This window comes from Cynocephalus volans, chromosome 5 (assembly GCF_027409185.1).
Source record: "Cynocephalus volans isolate mCynVol1 chromosome 5, mCynVol1.pri, whole genome shotgun sequence".
NCBI lineage: Eukaryota > Metazoa > Chordata > Mammalia > Dermoptera > Cynocephalidae > Cynocephalus > Cynocephalus volans.
In genome coordinates this window covers 58,255,110-58,275,683 of record NC_084464.1, presented here as the reverse complement: position 1 = coordinate 58,275,683, position 20,574 = coordinate 58,255,110, and the positions used below count along the sequence as shown (strand labels likewise).

Sequence of the window (20,574 nt, the reverse complement as noted above, 5' to 3'; positions counted from 1 at the left end):
GCTCTTTCTGTGGCCTGGAACCACCTTCACTTTTTCCAGTCAACCCTTTCAAATGCTCATTTTCTAAGCTTCTGCATAATCACAAACTCATTATTGTGCACATGAACTATTCATCCGCTGGAGTGAGCAGGACTGAAGCCATGTTGGGACCTAAAACCACATGGGCTGTAGGTAAATTTTAAAGGAACCCAGTTTTTTTTTTGTTTGTTTTCTGTTTTTGTTTTTCACAAGCATTTCTCTGAGTTCCCTCTTTTCCCATGGTTATTTGATGTTTTGAACATTGGTTATGGGGCAAGATGACATTATTTACATGAATGTAAAGCTGTTTTCAAGCCAGCCTGAAGCTGCAAACTTGCAGACTTGTATGTACTATCCAGACCCAAGGAAATCAAAGACAACATGAATAAAGCTATGCTGATTCTATCCCTCCAGCAGGACCCTGAGATAACTGCAAGGATGGGAATGGAAACCAGAGTCTTGGCGAAACCTTGTACCTGGCTCCTTGCACAAAGCCCCTGTGGCTCATGTCTCCTTCTCTCCTGCTTTTCATTTCTCACGTTCCACTCACTCAACAACTTTTTTAAAAACTCCTCAGTAAGTCCAGGCTTTGCGATGGCTTTAGTATGGCTATTCTTCTTCAGTTTTACCAGAGAGATAGGTTAGCCTAGTATCTCTCCTCAGGTCACCGGTATTCCTGAATAAAAGCTGACTTCCATTTTCACCAACATTTGGCCTTTGAGTGGCTTGTTTTTGAAAGGGGTCAGGCAGCAAACCTGTGTCCAGTATCACAACTAGCAGTTGTCAGAATATCACTTTTAAAAATAGGAAATAATTTTAAAAAAACCTTCCTAGTAATTAGCCAAAGCCAGTTGCCTCATAAAAACATACTGACTGATTTTATGCTACTATGTTCAATATTTGGTTAAAAGTCTGTTTCATGTGTGAGTAAACATAAAGAATACTGTTTGCTACTTAAGAGGACAATATTACTTTTACATTCGAAATGGAGTAATGTATAGTGGATATCAAAATATTCTTTGTAGAATGTTACAGGTAAATATCATTTCCTTTCGGTAAGTACAGTTAATACAAAATACAATTAAGGCCTATGACGGCTCTCAAATCAGAGTCTCCGTACCACAGATTGTGTCAAAGATGAAAACAGCATCTGAGTTCAGTACTTACAAATAAATGACTCTTAAACATGCTGATCTTGATTTTAATTCCACACTAAAGGAAACTGTATTATACAAGGTTCCCGAGCACATGACAAAAGAATTTTTTGAACACTGAACTCCAATCGCTGTGTAATATGAAGATTTGTTTAAGAATTTATAGTAGCATATGAATTAAACGATCCACATCATTTTATTACATTTTAAAGTTTTTATTCTTAACAACTTTAGCACTCTTTTTATTGACTTATAAAAAGAATATGCTCCTAAGCAAAGACATAACGAAGTAGATACCTCAAGACTTCCATTTCAGGCCTTATGTTGAATTATGACCAAGGCCTACTACTATTCTGTCAACTTAGAATTCAATATAAGGCAAAAACATCTTTCAAGAATGAAGAGGATATAAAATATTTTCAAACAAAAAAAACATATTCCATCTTTACATCTTCCATAAAGGAAATTCTAAAAAAAAAAGTATTTTAGGCAGAAAGGATAAAATGGAAACAAATGGAAGAGCAAAGAAAGCAACAAATGTGAGTAAATCCAAACAAACACTGACTGGGAATTAGCAGGATACAGATGGTGATTGAAGCCATAAATGTTTAAATATATAAGGATACTTCAAAGAGTTCATGGAAAAACAGAACTAAAAGATAATATGAATCTTTCCATGAACTTTTTGAAGTACCGTTGTATATATGACTGCCCAGAGAATTGAAAATAGCACAACAAAAGAGTCAGCTCTGATACCCTTTATTAAATTTTAGTTCAGTGAATAAATGAATGAACGGATCATGCAACTGGACCTTTGGGTGGGAACCAGCAGCAGCCACACCACCTTTGTAAGAGATAAATTTTATGTAGTCAGTACAGATTCAGCCATACCTTTTTTTAAAGGAGATAGGATAAAATACATAATTCAAGTACTGGGGTTGAAAGTCCCAGAAATCAGCCAACCAGTCCCTAAGAATCTGTACTCTTGTGTATCATTAATGAATTTGTAGCACGTGATGACATCTTCCCCAAAACAGTAACTTGATATCTTCTAATGTCAGGCTAATATCTATGCCATATGCAAAGACAAGAAAACCTCAAGAAGGAACCTCCACCAACACAACTCTTCCTTCCCATTCTGCTAATTAGGAATCCAGAATGCCACTACTAGCATATACCCTGCTTGCTTACTCCCTGCCTGGAGGGGTGTATTTCAAAGTTATGCTCTGCTTAAAAATCAACTGAAAAATAAGGTGGCAGATCCCAATAATGCTACGATAACAGAAACTCAGGAAAAAAAAAAAGTTCCTCATGCAAAAGTGGGCACGAATTCACTGCTTCTACCAGTAAAACTGTGGAACTAGACTGGCACCCTTTCCCACTCTTCCTGTGGATGTGATGGGAGGGAGGGGGGCAGGGGCAGGAGACATATAAAGGCAATCATTTAAGTGATTTTATAAGAGTTCTTGTTACATTGTCTCCTATAAATTTATATGCCTCACTGCCTGGCACTCCAAAATCAACACCTGTCCCTCCCTTCCTATCATATATATTTCATAACAAGAATATGATGGGTATCTCACTGAAGGTATGTACAAAAAAGACATTCCAAAAACCAGAATAACTTGTGCTCCAAAGTGTTGATATTACTACTTTTCTTGGGACACAGCATGGCCAGCATTCTAGGTACCTCTGAGAAAAAAGCAGGGGGGCAGAAAACTGCTAAGCAAGTTTGAGAAAATCCACATGGTGGCTTGGGGCAGGGAGCAGACAGTGAGAGTTTAACCACCATTCTAAACATTTGAAAAAATATCCCATGAAGCAACTAGAGTCACTTAAGAATTAAGGGTAGTGGGGTGACTGGTTTCATGGTTTCTAGTAGCTCTTTTCTCCCCCCTCTCTAACAGAACAGGGCTTTTCAAAGGATATCTCTTCAGAACTAAGATAATAAGAAAGGTAAAAACCATGAATATATGTACTAGTTGAAAATACTGTATTTCCTTGTCAGAAGGCTTAAGGCTCCTCAAATTGATCCTAGCCATGGTTTGAAAAAAACTCTCCTTTCTCTTGACTGTGAGAACAAGGGTGGAACTTTGATTTATATTTATTTTTATTTACAAGGAAATAATTTACCATTATTTAATATTCAGATTGACACTGGCTCTCTCTTCCCCAATGCATGTGTCCAGAGGTCACTGGCAAAACACTGACATATTTCCTGTTCCTTGTACCTAATCTATTAAAGCCATGTCAGGATTATGAAGAAAACACTATAAAAATATTCAGAATTGTTTCCCTTTTTATGCCTTGTCTTGTTTCACCTATTTAAACATTCTCATATTTGCACACTTAAACTTTAAAACCAACACTTTATAATAAGTTTTAAAATCATCCCACTGAAGAGTTTTGGTGTTTTTAATGAGATGTTTAAAACGGAAAAAAAAAGTTCTTTTATATTTATTCATATATTTACCATTTCTGGCATTCTTCATTACCTTCCAACTGCCTTCTGCCAAAAATAACTCATTTTAACGTTTTTCTGTAATACAGCTCTACTGGTAATGAGTTCTCTCAGACTTTGTTTGAAAGTACTCATTTTGAATCCATTTTCTAAAGGTATTTTTGCTAGGTATAGAACTCTGGATTGACATTTATTTCTTTTCAGGCTTTAAGCTTTACTCCTTATAACAGGTTTTCATCAAATTTATTACGAAGTGCCATAAAGTAGTTTCCTTTCTGTTTCTTCTGCCTGTAGCTCATTAAGCTTCTTGGATCATTAGGCTTATTGTTTTTTTTTTTACCAAATCTGAAAATGTTTCAGCTATCATTCCTTCAAATATCTTTTTCTGTCCCCACTCTCTTCACCATTTTTGTGAGGTACTCCAGTTACACATAAGTAAGACTACTTGATATTGTCACTCACGTAATTTTCTGTTCACTTTTTTCTATACATTTTAGTTTCTATTGCTATGTCCTCAAGTTTACCAAAATTTTTTTCTGTAGTCTCCAATCTGCTGGACCTTTCATTCAGTATTTTTTATTTCAGATATTATACTCTTCATCTCTAAAAGTTTAATTAGAATCTTTCTTATATTTTCCATTTCTCATATCATCATATTCATGTTTTCTTCTACCTATTTGAGAAATATTTATAATAGCTGTTTCAATGTACTTGCCTATTATTTCAACTATTTCTGTCATTTCTGGCTCTGTTTCTACTGACTGAGTTTTCTCTTGGTTACAGGTTGCTATTTTCCTGCTTCGTGTCATCCTGGTAATGTTTGATCAGATATGAACACTGAATTTTACACTCTTGAGTACAAGATTTTGTTATATGTGTTTAAATTGTACTGAATTTTATTCTGGAATTAGTTGGCTCTGTTTCCCAGGCAAATGAAGAGAAGCCTTTACTCTAAGTTGACACATACTCTTATATGGTCTCTAATGTCCTACATATTATGAGATCTTAATACCCTGGGTCATGGGAACATGAACTATTTGTGAATTACAGAAGATGCTTCGCCTATTGCTTTCCAGCAGTTATTTCTCCAGCTATGGAAGTTTCCTTCTACATGTGATCTGTACTCAATCAAAGCCTCATGGTAAGCCCTATACAGATCTCAGTACTTGCTCTGTATAGTTCCCTTCACCCTGGCACTGCCCCCTCACCCCTGTAGCTGCCTTGATCTCCCTAACTCCTATCTCTGTGTCCTCAACCCTGCAGGAACAATAGGCTTTCTCCTTTATGCTGCCTGTAAACTGCTTCTGGGCAATAAGCTGGGGTAATTATAGGGATCACCTCATTGATCTCCCTGTCTCAGTAATCCAGTCCTATGATGCCTGATGTACAATGTCTGGAAACCACTGGTTCATATGTTTTGTCCAGTTTTCTAGTTGTTTAACTCAGGAGTGTAAATTTGGTTCCTATTACTCCACCATGGCCAGAATTTTGAACAGATAATTGTAATAAAAATGCATCACCTTTCATTTTGTTTATAAGATCAACTGACAGATTTCAGGGAACATGGAAAGTTACGATCTGAATTTTAACACAACTGCTGCTTACTTGACGGAGAAGACTATAAAAAAAAATCATGATGTAGATAATGAAGCCAACAACATACTTCTTACATTTAGTTCTACATACCTCGATAGGATGAGTTTTTCAGATAGGACAGATATTATAACCAAGTATTAAAACTGATCTAAGACTCCTACTTAACAATAACTAGATCACAAAGAACCAATCTGAGAGTAAAAAATAGTTTAATTAAATACAAATTATTTTTGCATCATAAATAAATAAAAAATTCTTAAATGTAAAAAAGAAAGGGAATTCAAAAAAAAACTTCAATGCTGAGCACAATCCACAACAAAAAGATGAAGCTATGAAGGTCCATGACATATTCAGGGAACAGAGAGTGTTTGCTGCATTTAACAAATGAGTCGAGTAGAAGATGATACCAGAAATGTAATTTGGGTGTTAGAGGACAGCCTCAAATATGGACTTTGATTTTGATCTGAAAAATGAAAGTTTTTTCAGCATATGGTGCTGGATCAACTGGACATCCACATGTAAAAAAAAAAAAAAAAAAAAAAGAATCTGGACAAAGACCTTACAGCCTTCACAAAAATTAATTCAAAATGGATCATAGACACAAATGTAAAACCCAAAACCCTAAAACTCCTAGAAGATGAAAGGAAAAAATCTAGATGGCCTTGTGTATGACCGTGACTTTTTAGATACACCACCAAAGGCATGATCCATGAAAGAAATAATTGATAAACTGGACTTCAATAAAATTAAAAATTTCTGCTCCTCAAAGAAGACAAGCCACAGACTGGGAGAAAATATAAACAAAGGACAGTATCTGATAAAGGACTGTTACCCAAAATAAAACTCAACAAGAAGAAAACAACCTGATTAAAAAATGGACAAAAGACCTGAATAAATACTTCAGCAAAGAAGATATACAGATGACAAGTGATAACACTTGTTCAATATCATATTTCATTAAGGAATTACAAATTAAAACAACATTGAGATACCACTACACGCCTATTAGAATGGCCAAAATCCAAAACACTGACAACACCAAGTGCTGATAAGGAAGTAAAACAACAGAAACTCTCATTCATTGCTGGTGAGAGTGCAAAATGATAAGGTCACTTTAGAAGACAGTTTGGCAGTTGCTTACAAAACTAAACATACTCTTACCATATGATCCAGCAATCCCATTTCTTGGTATTCACCCAAATGAATTAAACATAAGTCCACACAAAAACCTGCACACGCATTTACAGCAGCTTTATTCATAATTGCCAAAACTTGGAAGCAATCAGGATGTCCCCAGGTAATTAACTGAATAAATAAACTGGCACATAGACAAAACAGAGTAGTAGTCAGTACTAAAAACAAATGAGCAAGCAAGCCATGAAAAGACATGAAGAAATTTTAAATGCATATTAAGTGAAAGAAGCCAATCTGAAAAGGCTACATACATACTGTATGATTCCAACCATATAATATTTTAGGAAAGGCAAAACTATGGAGATAGCAAAAAGATTAGCGGTTACCAAGGGCTGAGGGGAGGGACAGATTTTTAGGGCAATGAAACTATTCTGTATACTATAACACTGGATACATACATACATTACACATTTGTCAAAACCCATAAAATGTACAAGGCCAAGAGTAAACCCTAATGTAAACTGTGGACTTTGGGTGATAATGATGTGTCAACAGAGGCTAACTGTAACAAATATACCCACTCGAGTATAGGATGTTGATAGTGGGGGAGGTTGTACATGTGAGGAGCCAGGGTGTATATGGCAATTGTTTGTACTTTTGGCTCAATTTTTCTGTAAATCTAAAACTGCTCTAAAAAAATAGTCTATGTAAAAAGAATGCCCCTGGCAACAATGTGAAGTATGAACCAGACAAGGGGCTAAAGTGAGAAATCAGTTAGGGGATGTAGTACTTTAAGCAAAACACAAGGATGGGTTAAACTACAACACTGGCAGTAGAAACAAAAGCATTCTAAAACTATATTCAAGTTTTTGCATGTATATAACCTAATATATTAGAGACAACCATTGCAGATCTTTCTGTACAAAAGGAAGACATATTTTCTCCAAATAAATAATGAGTACTCTTTTTCACAAAATACATATGGCACCTTGAAATAACTTTCCAAGTTTACATGACAAATACATGCAGTAGGATTAAATAATACATAATTATTTCCATGAGTAGGAACTCACTCTTATACTAAGGAATTTTTTTTTTAATTTAACTAAAACACTGTAAAAATAATACATGTATAGTTTTTCAAAGCTCAATTTTCTTATATATTATTTGAAATAACTGTGATTAAAAACTACATCCTACTAAAGTAGTGCCTTAATTTTTTAATGAATGTATGTTATCAGTTTGAGTGAAAGCTTAATTTCCTATCAATCTTGATAAACTAGTCCTTCCCAGAAAACTCCAAGCGCTGCAAAATAAATAATGAACACCTATTAAAAAATCATTGTAAATGACTCAATATGAAGATACATTTTTCTTTCAAGTGACAATGAAAAAAAGAACTGTTTTGGGAGGGAAGTAGAAAATCAGCCTCACCTTTTTCTTCAGGCTTTAAAGGAAAATACTTCTTTTCTGCTGCTATCAGCTCAGGCTTCGGAGCTGGGGAGAAAACATAAAGTTAATAATTTTGTTAAAAAAATTAGTTTTAGAGCCAAGAGACAATTACACTCCTAAAAAGTAAAGATCAGTTTAAAGACAACATCAGATGAAAACATGGTTTAAGAGAAAGAACAATGTACCAGAATCATTAGGCTCAACTTCTAACTCTGAACCTGCCGCTATTACCCTAAGTCATAACTCTGTGGTCTCAGCTGCTGCTTTGTCAAATTTAGGTGTTAGAGTTCATATCTTCTACCACACCGCAGTCCAGCAGAAGTTTCTTTCTATGATGATGAAAATATCCTATTTTTGTGTTTTACAATACGTGACTGAGCACTTGAAACATGACTCCTGTGACTAAGAAACTGAATTCTGTATTTTACATTTAATTTTAAAAGCCCTATGTGGCTAGTGGCTACCTTATTGAAGATTACAGCTTCATAGTAAGCCTCCAACACCAGCTTCTATAAAAATTACTTTTATTTTATGCTTTCCTTCCTCTGGGATTAGGTCAGCAAATACAAAATGGAAATCAAGAAAGAGGGAAGGACTTACATTACTCTAAAAAATATCAAATCTTTCAAGAAATAAAATACTATACATGTAAAAATCAGATATTTGGGGGCAGAAGTCATGGAAATAGAGAGCCAGATCATAAAACTTCAGCTGTGAAAAACACTTCTAGTTGTATCATAATTTACTCAACTGTTTAAAAAAAAAAACCTCATGTACTTTTTATTTAACCCTTATAGCATGCTCTCTGAAAGAAGAGTACATAATTAGTATCTGTTTAAGAGATTAACAAATGGATTTCATTTGAAAAGGTAGAATAACTAATTAAATAGGTCAATATATTAAGTTTTCTAAACCAAGTTTAAACTTGATCAATTTCATTAACTCAAACTTACATATAACTAATGTATTTGAATACATATAATGTATTCAAATTATTTTCAAGATTACCCTTTTATACCACTGGTACTTATAAAAAAAATGACAGACACTAACATATATGAACACTGAATTTTTATATATTCCTAAAAATTTTTATATACTACATCATACTTGTTTTTGCTAATAAATATTAATGGTTTAAATTAAACCCAATTTTAAATTAAACCCAATTTTATCATTTAAAAATTTTAAAACATGAAAAATAGCTAAATAATGTGTTTCTTACATACATACCTGGACCCTTAGCAGGAGGTGGTGGTTTCTTTGGTTTCTGTTACAATAACAATGGTGAAAAGAGTTGACTGGTTACATATTAAATATTTATAGTTAAAATAAATTCTGATCATTAATAATCTAAATTATATGAACATCTCTCCTCATCCCATCCTTGCCAAAAATTATAAAATGCTAAGATACTAAGAACTCCATGAAAGGTAACTGACAAAAATTTATTCCATTAGAACAAATAGCCTCTATCACTGGATTGGATAAACCTAAAAAATCTTAATAAGCAAAAATGTTCTATTTTGCCTCCCGTAGTTTAAGATTCCTAAGCACCATTTTATTCCTTTTTCACAGTTGGGAGGACAGAGGGGAGACTGACAGAACAAGGAAGAAAGTGCATTGTTTTTCGAAAAAAAAGAGTATCAATAAATAGTCCTAGCCTTTTACTTTTATTTCTTCAAAACTCTCAAAGGCCTATTTTTCCTCAATTTATTAGCATTTTTTAGACTTAATTTAATGCCTTAAACAATGGAGATAAATTTCTAGAAGTATGTGAAATCTGGTTTTGCCAAATTAAGAATAACTGATAAGCAATATAGTATGAATACATAATTAAAACAGAAAAAATGTTTATAAAGTATAAAATAAAGCATACGAAGGCTGAAACAATAATGAATACAACCTAGCAAAGAAAAGGCCTCAGACAACCTAAGCCTCCATAGAGTAATTGCCAATAATATACTTAACTAAGTGAAAGATGCAAAGGTTAGGGAGTTGTGCACTGGTTTAAGCCAAATGTTGTAGTCTGTCTTGCTGTGTACTTCTGCTAACTCTTTCCCTCTATTTTAAAACTCAATTAGATTCCCCCTATATGGGGGGAAAAAACGGATCAAGTTGTAGAAAGGCAAAAGAAGACTGATGAATAGACTCAGCCTCACTTTATTCTCTCTGAGAAGTTACATAGCGATATTAAATCCTGTAAGGGGACAAAGACCCTGCTTCTTGCCTTCCCAACACCGCACTGACAGCATTATAGTAATGTCAACGGTTCCTTAAAATAAACTAAAGCTTTTCAACAACAGTAAATAAAAATACAATTTCTTCCAGGAAAGTACTAATTTATCCAACTAGTATAGCTAGCCTTTTTTCTTTCTTTTTTTTTTTTTTTTTAATCATAAAGAAGTCTAAGGTTACTTTTAAGTATAGTCAGAAAGGGGAAAAGAGCAGGAATAAATCACAGAAGTGAAACACTGTTTTGTTTTACTATATTCAAATAACTTCTATCTAGATACATAAATCTGAAACTCCATTATAAAAACTATTCAATAACAGTGCAAAAAACCTGTTTTTGAAAAAATATTAGCAGAATGTTCTTTCAAATATTATCACCATTGAAAAACAAAAGCTTACTGGAAAGTCTTTATCCAGTTCATTTATCTGAACAGCAAAATTGTCTGGAAATACTCCTTCTTTACCATTAAGTTCACCTTTCCACCAGCCAGGTTCTCCAGTCTCCTAAAAAGCAAAACAAAGAATAATTAAGATAATAGGAGTTATCTTTAAATGATGAAAAAGTTTACAACAAAATAGGATTATACTGAATTCATTTTTACAAAAACAAAAAACAAAACAAAAAAACCTAAACAGATCATAAGGTCCTCCTAAAAGAAAACAGTCCCCACATATTACTTTTAACAGTAGTTATAAAACTAGGTTTAGGGCCGACCCCGTGGCTCACTCGGGAGAGTGCTGCGCTGGGAGCACAGCGGCGTTGGGAGTGCCTAGGCTGCGGGTTCAGATCCTATATAGGGATGGCCAGTGCGCTCACTGGCTGAGCACAGTGCAGGCGACACCACGCCAAGGGTTGCGATCCTCTTAGCGGTTACAAAAAAAAAAACCTAGGTTTAATTTTTTTAAATAATTCAATTTAAAAATTCCATCTACAAGGTTAAGTGTTCTCAGGAGAGTAGAAAGGTAAAAGGAAGTGAGGGGAGATGGGGAAGGGGGAAGGAGGGAGAGAGAAAGAGAGGAAAGGAGGGAGGGAGAACACATATGAATTTCCATACTGTATTCTTCTTAACATTTTCCTTAACAATTTTTATACTAAAAATTAATCACATTATTCAACTGCTTTAGAAATTAACAATATCTTCTCAGTTCTTTCCCAGTGCCCACCCTTGTATGAAAATTTAGCCATCATCAAATATGAATATTAAAAATTACATAGTCATACATTTCTGCAATTCATTCTAAACAAGTCGGTTTTAGCTGCTCTTGTCACAATAACAAGAAAATGGGTAACTATGTGAGATAATGGATATGTTAATTTGCTTCACTACATTAACCTTTTACTATCTATATGTATACTATAACATCATATTGTATACCATTTTTTCTTTTTTTCAAATTTGCTTCAGTACATTTACCTTTTTACTATCTATATGTATCCTATAACATCATATTGTATACCATTTTTTCTTTTTTTATATTGTATACTTTAAATATACACAAAATTTATCTTTTAAAAATTACATACATTAAGCCATCTGATGACAAAGTCAATTAAAAACAATGGGAGACATTTCAAAATTTGTTCTACAGGGTTACAGCAAAGACAAAGCATTTATAATTTTCCTATACAGGTTGAGTATCTCTTATCCAAAATGCTTGGGACTAGAAGTGTTTCAAATTTCTGACTTTTTTGGATTTTGGAACATCTGCATATACCTAATGAGCTATCTTGGGGATGGGATCCAAGTCTAAACACACAATTCATTTATGTTTCATATACACCTTATACACATAGCCTGAAGGTAATTTCAAACAATATTTTTAGCATGAAACAAAGTTAGTGTATATTAAACCAACAGAAAACAAAGGTGCCACTATCTCAGCCATCCATGTTGACAATTCGTGGTTGTTTGGCACCACCATCATTACTGACTCTGAATTTATACACTACTGATAAGCAATCATTTTCTTACATTTATTCACACATAAGTACTTAATAGTAAGAAATATGACACACCATTTATACAGTAAAAAAATAATGCATCTGTGTTATGGAATTTTCTACTTATGGTGTCATGTCGGCACACAGTTTTAGATTTTGGAGCATTTTGGATTTCAGATTTTGGGACTAGAGATTCTTGACCTGTCTTATAAAGTTCTTACAGGATTTTGCCCATGTCCAAATACTACTGGGTTTTCTCTTTATTTTGCCTTAGAATTCATTCCAAGTTTTAAATCACTTCATTCCTTTAAGTAGCTACATCATTTTCCACAACCTAAAGAGTTTCATAACCATTTACATACTGATAGACATTAGGTTGTTTCCCTATTAATTAAAAAAAAAAGGATGGTTAAAAATAATTCCCAATATATCAATTATTACAAATATAAACAATAAAAGTTAGCTCAAAAAATAAGTTTCTGAGCACTCATTATGGGTCAGCTTCTCAGGACCCAGAAACAAAAAGTCCCAGATCTTTTAGACCTTACATCCTGGGGGGGAATATAAAACTTGTGAAAAATACTTCTATAAATAAATTAAATAACTTACTGAAAAACTGAGAAATACTTTACCTTACTTATCAAATGGATTATCTCCCCCTCTTTAAAAGTAAGTTCATCTTCATTAGTACCATCATAGGCAAATAATGTTCTACAGTATTCCTTAGCTGAAATAAAGAATGTAAATAATATGGCTTATACAAATTGATTCACTTAACAAACACTTATTAAGCATGTATTTTGTGTAACGCACACTAGAAGTTATTAAAGATGAACTTAATAATTCATCTTTAAATTGTAAAATTTTAAACTTACAGCCAATACTGTATATTAAGTAACAATTTCATTAATCACATTCAAATATTTACTAAGTACCTGCTATGTTCCAGGCACAATTCTAACTGCAGGGGGCTATATCAATGAACAATGCATACCAAAATCCCTAATCTCACGGTGCTTCCATCTAGTAGAAATTAATATTCTGATCAAGTAGTATAGTGTAACAAATGCCTTTAACAAGTCTCATAACATATTTGTGTATGTTTCTATTATTCTTAATACGACAGTTTTATTCAGAAACTTACCTTTAATTTTACCTTCAATGTCTGTTTTTGTTATCTCTGCACTCTGAGTTTTGGTTCCAAGTGACTGTACAATTAAGGGCTAGAATAGAAAAGGATGGCATCAACTATTTTAAGTTAGAATAAAGATAATACTGTTAAAATTTCCATTTATAGTTATCCAACTTTCCCTACAAGTACTTACAGCCAGGTTATTAATGTGACTGAAAACTCAGCAATGAAAAAGATAAAGATCTCAAAAGTTCCTTAAATGATAGCTTTGAACTACTAATTTTTAAAACTCCTTATCTTAAGGATAATAAACATACTATGATGCCGATAATACATTATTGTGATTTAATTTTAGAATCTCTAAAATAAATAGAAACAACAGCATTTGAGAGCTTACTACATACCAATCCCTGAGGTAAGCACTTTACATACATTATAACTTAATCCTCATAACTATCTGTACAAAGTAGTCATTATTATTCACCCTTTTTATAAATCAGCAAGTAGTTAAGTAATCTAGCCACAATAAAATAATTTAGTATTGGAGCCCAGATGTGAACCTAAAAAGTCTGACTCTACAAAGTGGACTCTTAAACAACACTAAATTTAACCTTAAAATGAGATAGGGGGAAAAAACTCTTTATACTTGATTGCTATCTGAATGGCAACATTCAGGTAATGTTACAACTGTTACAACCCTTATAATTATAGTCTACTAGACATTTTTCCACTGCAATTGTCTACAGTAAGTCCTTCACCATCTTATACTATTTCCTTGAGTTCTCTTCCCAGGAAAAAGCAGTAAATTTGACCTTAGATTTCATTCATTAAAAATCTGAACGCTGCTAATTTACCTAACACTGTGTTTTCTGTTTATCTTCTAAGATACTCATTTTAATTTCTCCCAGTTCTAATCACATCTTCCAATCTGTTGTCACCTACAAACATAGCAAATGTGCTCCCTACCTCATCAAGTTCTAGATCAGTGATGAAAGCAAACCTCACAAGACCATCATGAAGGGTAACCCTGAGACTACTCCCCCTAATAACTCTGAGTAGTGGATATTATTAATGGTGATAGAAAGATTACTAATGTAATCATTAATCAAATAAAGTTACACAATATAATCATAAGCTTTAGAACTGGAAGGGGCACCAGATCATCTAATGTCTCTCATAATGCAAGAATTGCTTTTCCAACATTCCTAGCTATTATATGGCTAAACAGCACCATTTCAAAAACCATAAGAATTCCAATATTTACCTTTAAAATCAAAAATCAATTACACCTCATAATCTTAATGCCATCTAGTTATCAGAGCTAGGAGAGTGTAGGGTAGAAAAGTAGAATTTTGCTTTCCTGAACTCACTATTAATGAGAAAATACCTAGCAAGCTAGAAAAGAAAAAAATAACAAACTACCTTTGGAGAAAACCTCAAAATATAATTCACTAACCAAAAGACAGTCTTGTTAATGAAATGTAGCTAAACTAAGCAAATAAATACTGAAATATTTTATACTCTTAAGAGTTAGAGAAAGAGATACAAGTGAGGACTATAGGGGAAACACCACCCTGAACACCAAGGAAAAAGCCTCCTGTCTGAAGTAAACAGGAGGGAAGTAATCTCCAAGGGACTGACACCAGAACAGTTTTGAAATAAATGTTCTACAGACTGTAGCTATTTTTCCACCAAAATAAAAACTAAAGGGTTTATTTTAAAGCCTCTTATTAGATCTTAAAATTTATGGCTCATTCACTGTTTCATTTCACAATACCAGTAAAATGCTAATGAAAAATAAAATCTTCCATAAATTCGGAGAGAGGTTAGAAAATTTAACCATTTTTGACAATCCAGAGGAAAGTTAAGTAGTGACTAATTAGCTTAATATCTCATTGTGAATTCATTTTAAAATGGCCTATTTTAGTTCTACTTCAAGTTAAAAAGTTAAAAGAAAAATTATAAAATTTTAACTTAAAAAGGCAAAAAAAGAAATCTTCCCTTTTTTATTTTTATTAAACTGTGATAATTAAAAAATGTAAAGCTCCTACTAAAAAAAAGTTTGTGTTAAATTCAGCAAGAAACAAGCACTCTAATTTTATGAAATTCAAACATAAACAATCACCGTAAATTTAGAAAGTTTCTCACAGACTTCTCTTTCATAACCACATTATTAGCGATCTCAAAAACTGAAATGTAACAAAGTTGCAAACTGACTTTTACATTTTAAAAAATGCTTAATGAGAGAATCAGTGAAGTTAATCTAAGTCAAATTCTTCATTATTACCTTTTCTGTTTTTTTCTCTTCTGTTTCACTACTGGATGTTCTTGTCCTAAGTTTCACAGAGCCTTCTTTAAAAATATCTCCAAATCCAATTCCTCGAATTTTCTTTGACTGTGTTATCAATCCAGATGTAGTTTCACTTCCATTCCCCGGAGAAGGTAAAGGTGAGGTAGGCCCAGTCAAAACAGATTCTGAAAGAATAATTTGTTTTTGAAGAATGACACCTAGAACCGTGAAAATCTTGACATCCCCTTCCATATACACTCTATAGCTCCTACTAAAAAATGGTAGAATAAAAACAACAAATTAAATGACTGGCTACTAAAACATCCAAAAGAGTAAGATGTACTTTTTACTAATTTTTTTTGTTGTTACATGTAGTACAGTAGCAAGTTCAATTTAATTGGTAAAATTTAATTAGTAAAATACTAATTAAGAAGTCCAGGAAATCATATCATACAAGGTCTTTAACAAGAGCATGTCAAATTTACAGCTTTTGGTCAAAGATGACATAATATAAAACTGAAACATTTCTAAAGTCACCTGATTCAATCTGATCTAAGTTAGGGTGAATTTCTGAATACTAAAAACTGGGAATATTAAAAAATGTTTAAATTCTTTGAACTTGTTAAGAGAAGTGAACAGAACTGAGACTGCCGGCGATAGGAAACGGAAAGAGGGAGATGAGAAAGGTAGGAATTGGTAAAGGCCATGAAAATCAATTACATTGTATAATGATAAAAAAAAAAAAAACTAAACCCCAAAAAATCAGAGATAAAAAAATATATAACTCTGTACCCCATAAATATGTACAACCAATATGTTTCAACTAAAAAATAAATTCCTTTTAAAAAAATGCTTATTTTAAATAGTCAACAGTTGAAGCCCTGTCCTTTTGTGTGTGTGTGTGTGTGTGACCGGTAAGGGGATTGCAACCCTTGGCTTGGTGTTGCCCACACCGCGCTCAGCCAGTGAATGCACCGGCCATCCCTATATAGGATAGGGACCCACGGCAGGAGCGCCACTGCTCTCCCAGCGCCACACTCTCCCGAGTGAGCCACGGGGTTGGCCCGAAGCCCTGTCCTTTTAACTCAGGGATGGAGTAACTTAAGTCTAATTTTAAAGTAGTCAGTGGAAATTTAAATTACTATGATAAAAAAGTTTATGGGAAAAAGACAACAATCACAACAATTCCTTGAACTTGTTAAGACAAGTAAACAGATATGATGTTGATGGTGGAGGGGGGGACAGGTGGGCAGGAAAGAGGAACTGGTAAAGGGACACGAAAATCAACTACATTGTATATTGATAAATTAAAATAAAAAAGTTTAAAGAATGTTTAATAGTACATGGGTAAAAAAAATTTTACATTCTTGCTCAGTATACAAGAGTTTTTATTTACAGCCTCAATGAGTCTATGAACCACTCCATGGAAAACTGTGACTATTTTTTCAGAACATTTTTCTGAGTAAAAGAGGCACAGCCTTTATCAGACTTTCAGAGACCTTTATAATCTAAGAAACAAAGTTCTAGGGTAAATCATCAAGAAAATTCTTGAAACATTTCAGATTGGGGGTAAAGGGTAGGGAAAAATATGTGATTATCCATTCACTGAAGTATAACAGTAAGAATAATAACAAGGGTAATAAAAATAGTAGGGTTAGCATTTATCTTGGGCTTATTCTGTGCAAGGCACTTTCCTAAGCACTATACATGTATTTCATTTAATTGTCCTAATTACCTCCATGTGCTTATTAACATTAAGCACTATTACCCCTCATTTTACAGATAAGTAAACCGAGGCAAGGAGACATTAATAACGTGTCCAAGGATCTGCAGGTAGTTAAGTAACAAAGCCAAAATTTGAACTGAATTCTAGATGATCCCAAAACTACAGTCTTAAACTCTTTAAAGCTTCAAACCACAAAAGCCTCCAATCAAACAAGTGAAAGTATTTTAGAAGTGATTTACAGAAACAACCTTTATTAACTTAAGAAATGTAATGCTAACAAGTATAGTGTTCTACTCTAACCACTTTCAATATTAGCCAAAGCCACATAGAACAATGAATGGGAGAAGATATACATATTTTTCTGTAATACACTTACACTTTTTAAAACAACTTAATTGAGAGAATGTTTACACACAAAAAGATGAACCCATTATTATTTTTTTTTTTTTTTTTGGACCGGTAAGGGGATTGCAACCCTCGGTGTCGTCTGCACCATGCTCAGCCAGTGAGTGCACCGGCCATCCCTATATAGGATCCGAACCCGCGACCTTGGCACTAACAGCACCCGTACTCACCCGAGTGAGCTACGGGGCCGGCCCAAAGATGAACCCATTTTATTTTTTATTTATTTATTTATTTTTTTACTGTGGGTAGCAAATTTTATTTTTTTATTTTTTTTAAATTTTATTTTGTCGATATACATTGTAGCTGATTATTGCTCCCCATCACCAAGACCTCCCTCCCTTCTCCCTCCCCCGCTCCCCCCCAACAATGTCCTGTTTGCTTGTCGTATCAACTTCAAATAATTGTGGTTGTTATATCTTCTTCCCCCCCCCCTGGTTTTGTGTGTGTGTGTGTGTGTGTGTGAATTTATATATTAATTTTTAGCTCCCACCAATCAGTGAGAACATGTGGTATTTCTCTTTCTGTGCCTGACTTGTTTCACTTAATATAATTCTCTCAAGGTCCATCCATGTTGTTGCAAATGGCAGTATTTCATTCGTTTTTATAGCTGAGTAGTATTCCATTGTGTAGATGTACCACATTTTCCGTATCCACTCATCTGATGATGGGCATTTGGGCTGGTTCCAACTCTTGGCTATTGTAAAGAGTGCTGCGATAACCCATTTTAAATGGACATTTCAATACTGTTTGACAACTATATGCATCATGTAACCACAATAACCAAGATACAGAACAATTCTATTACCCCCAAAAAAGACACCTGTGAATCAGACACACCTAATTCTTCCTAACCCTAAGCATCAAGAAACCTCTGATCTTCATTCTGTCACTATAGATATGGCCTTCATAGAGTTTCAAACAAATTTAACCACATACAAGCCTTTTGTGTCTACTTCTTTTGCTATACAGAATATGAGATTCATATATTCTGTTGCATGCATCCATATTTCATCCCTTTTTGCTGATTAGTATTCCACTATGTATATATGTTACTATGAATTTACCATTAAGAATAGTAGCTCCAAGTTTTTCATAGATGAGATTTATCAAATTTAGAAAGTTCCCTTCTATTGCTATTACAGACAGTTGTTATCCTATGTGCTGATATGTAAATTCTCTTTGTGCATCTACTGAGATGACCATATATGGATTTTCCCCTTTAAACTGTTAATATGGTAGATTATATTGACTTTTTAAACCAACCTTGCATGTATGGAATAAACCACATTAGTCATGATGTATTAACCTTTACATATTTTGCCAGATTTGACATGCTATTACATTACGAATTTCTGTTTATGTTCATAAGAGATAATGCTCTATAATTCCCTTTTTTGTAATGAATTCATGAGGTTTTGATATCGAGGTCATACAGACCTAAGAAATAAGTGCTTATTGTTACTTTTGAACTTGCAGATTTTCTTGACTGTTCATCTGTTTTTTATTTCATCATTTTGTGCTGTTATTTCCTTCTTTCTAATTATTTCAGGTTTATTTTGCTCTTCTTTTTCTAGTTTAAGATAAAAATTTAGATTGATTTTTGTCTTTCCTTGTTTCCCCAATATCAGCATTTAAAGCAATAAATCTCCCTATAAGATGCTGCTTTACCTACATTGCACAAATTTTGGTATGCTGTGTTTCCACTTTTACTTCAAAAATGTCTAATTTCCTTCAGGATTTCCTCTTAATCCATAGGTTTCTTACAAGTGTTGCTTAATTTTGAAACATCTGAGAATTTCCCAAGTATCTTTTTGTTTCTAAAATAATTCCATTGTGGTCACAAAACCTATTCTATGATTTCAATCATTTTACATTCTCTGAGACTTGTCTGATGCCCCAACATATGGTCTATCCGGTGAATATTCCATGTATGCTTCCAAAGATTGGGTATTCCAGTGTTGTTGGATGAACTATGTTGTAAATGTTAATGAGGTCTACTTAGTTATAAAGTTTTTCAAGTCTTCTAAATACTAATTTTGTTTTGTCCACTAGTTCTATCAGTTGTTGAGAGAAGTGTGTTTACATCTTATGGATTTGTCTATTTCTTTCAATTCTGGCAGTTTTTGTCTCATGTATTTTAAAGTTCTGCTATTGAATTATATTTAGAATTGCTTTCTAATTTGTATGAATTATCTCCATTATTATGACATATCCCTTTTTATTCCATGGTAATATTTCTTTTCCTTAAATATACTTTTAATACTAATATAACCATTCTAGATTTATTATGCTTTGCACAGAATATCTTTTACCATCCTTCTTTTAACCTGTCTGTGAGTTTCTGAGAGACAACATTATTATCCAGCCTAGCAATCTTGGCTTTTCGATTTGTGTTTTTAGAACATTTACATTTAACATAATTACTGATGTAGTTATGTTTAAATCCATTATCTTGCTACTTGTTTCTATTTACCCACTTGATCTTTATTCCTTTTTTCTCTTTTCCTGACTTTTCTTAAAGTATTTCTTAGTATTCCATTTTATCATTAAATTATTATATTCCTGTTATGGTTTAAATATTTGTGTCTCTCCTTCCAAAATTCATTATGTTGGAACCTACGACCCATTTGATAGTATTAAGAGGTGGAGCCTTTAGGAGATGATTATGTCATGAAGCATCTGCCCTCATGGGTGGACTAGTGCCCTTATAAAAGGACTTCGGGGAGTGTAATTGCCCCTTTTGCCCTCCGTCCCTTCTGCCATGGGAGGATCTACAGTGATCATCCCCTCCAGAGGACAGAGCAACAAGGTGCCATCTTGGAAGCAGGGATCAGTTCCTTACCAGACAGTGAAACTGCTGGTGCCTTGACACCTCTCAGCTTTCAGAACTGTGAAAAATAAATTTCTATTGCTTATGAAATATCCAGTCTCAGGTATTTTGTTATATAGCAGCATGAACTAAGACAACCTCTTACAAGTTGCTCTAGACTTAACAATATGCACCTTTAACTCACCAAAATCTGTATTGA

At 33.6% G+C, this 20,574-nt stretch overlaps 1 protein-coding gene across 1 annotated transcript in view; it reads right to left on the bottom strand.

Annotated features, from left to right (window-relative positions):
• Nucleotides 1–20,574, bottom strand: part of CD2AP (CD2 associated protein) — a 121,849-nt gene that overhangs the window by 31,265 nt on the left and 70,010 nt on the right. The window contains exons 6-11 of the mRNA XM_063097193.1: nt 15,412–15,599; nt 13,137–13,215; nt 12,625–12,719; nt 10,450–10,554; nt 9,049–9,085; nt 7,798–7,860 (exon numbers count right to left, since the gene is read on the bottom strand). Of these exons, the coding sequence (XP_062953263.1) occupies nt 7,798–7,860; nt 9,049–9,085; nt 10,450–10,554; nt 12,625–12,719; nt 13,137–13,215; nt 15,412–15,599 (567 nt within the window). The remainder of the gene's footprint in view (nt 1–7,797; nt 7,861–9,048; nt 9,086–10,449; nt 10,555–12,624; nt 12,720–13,136; nt 13,216–15,411; nt 15,600–20,574) is intronic.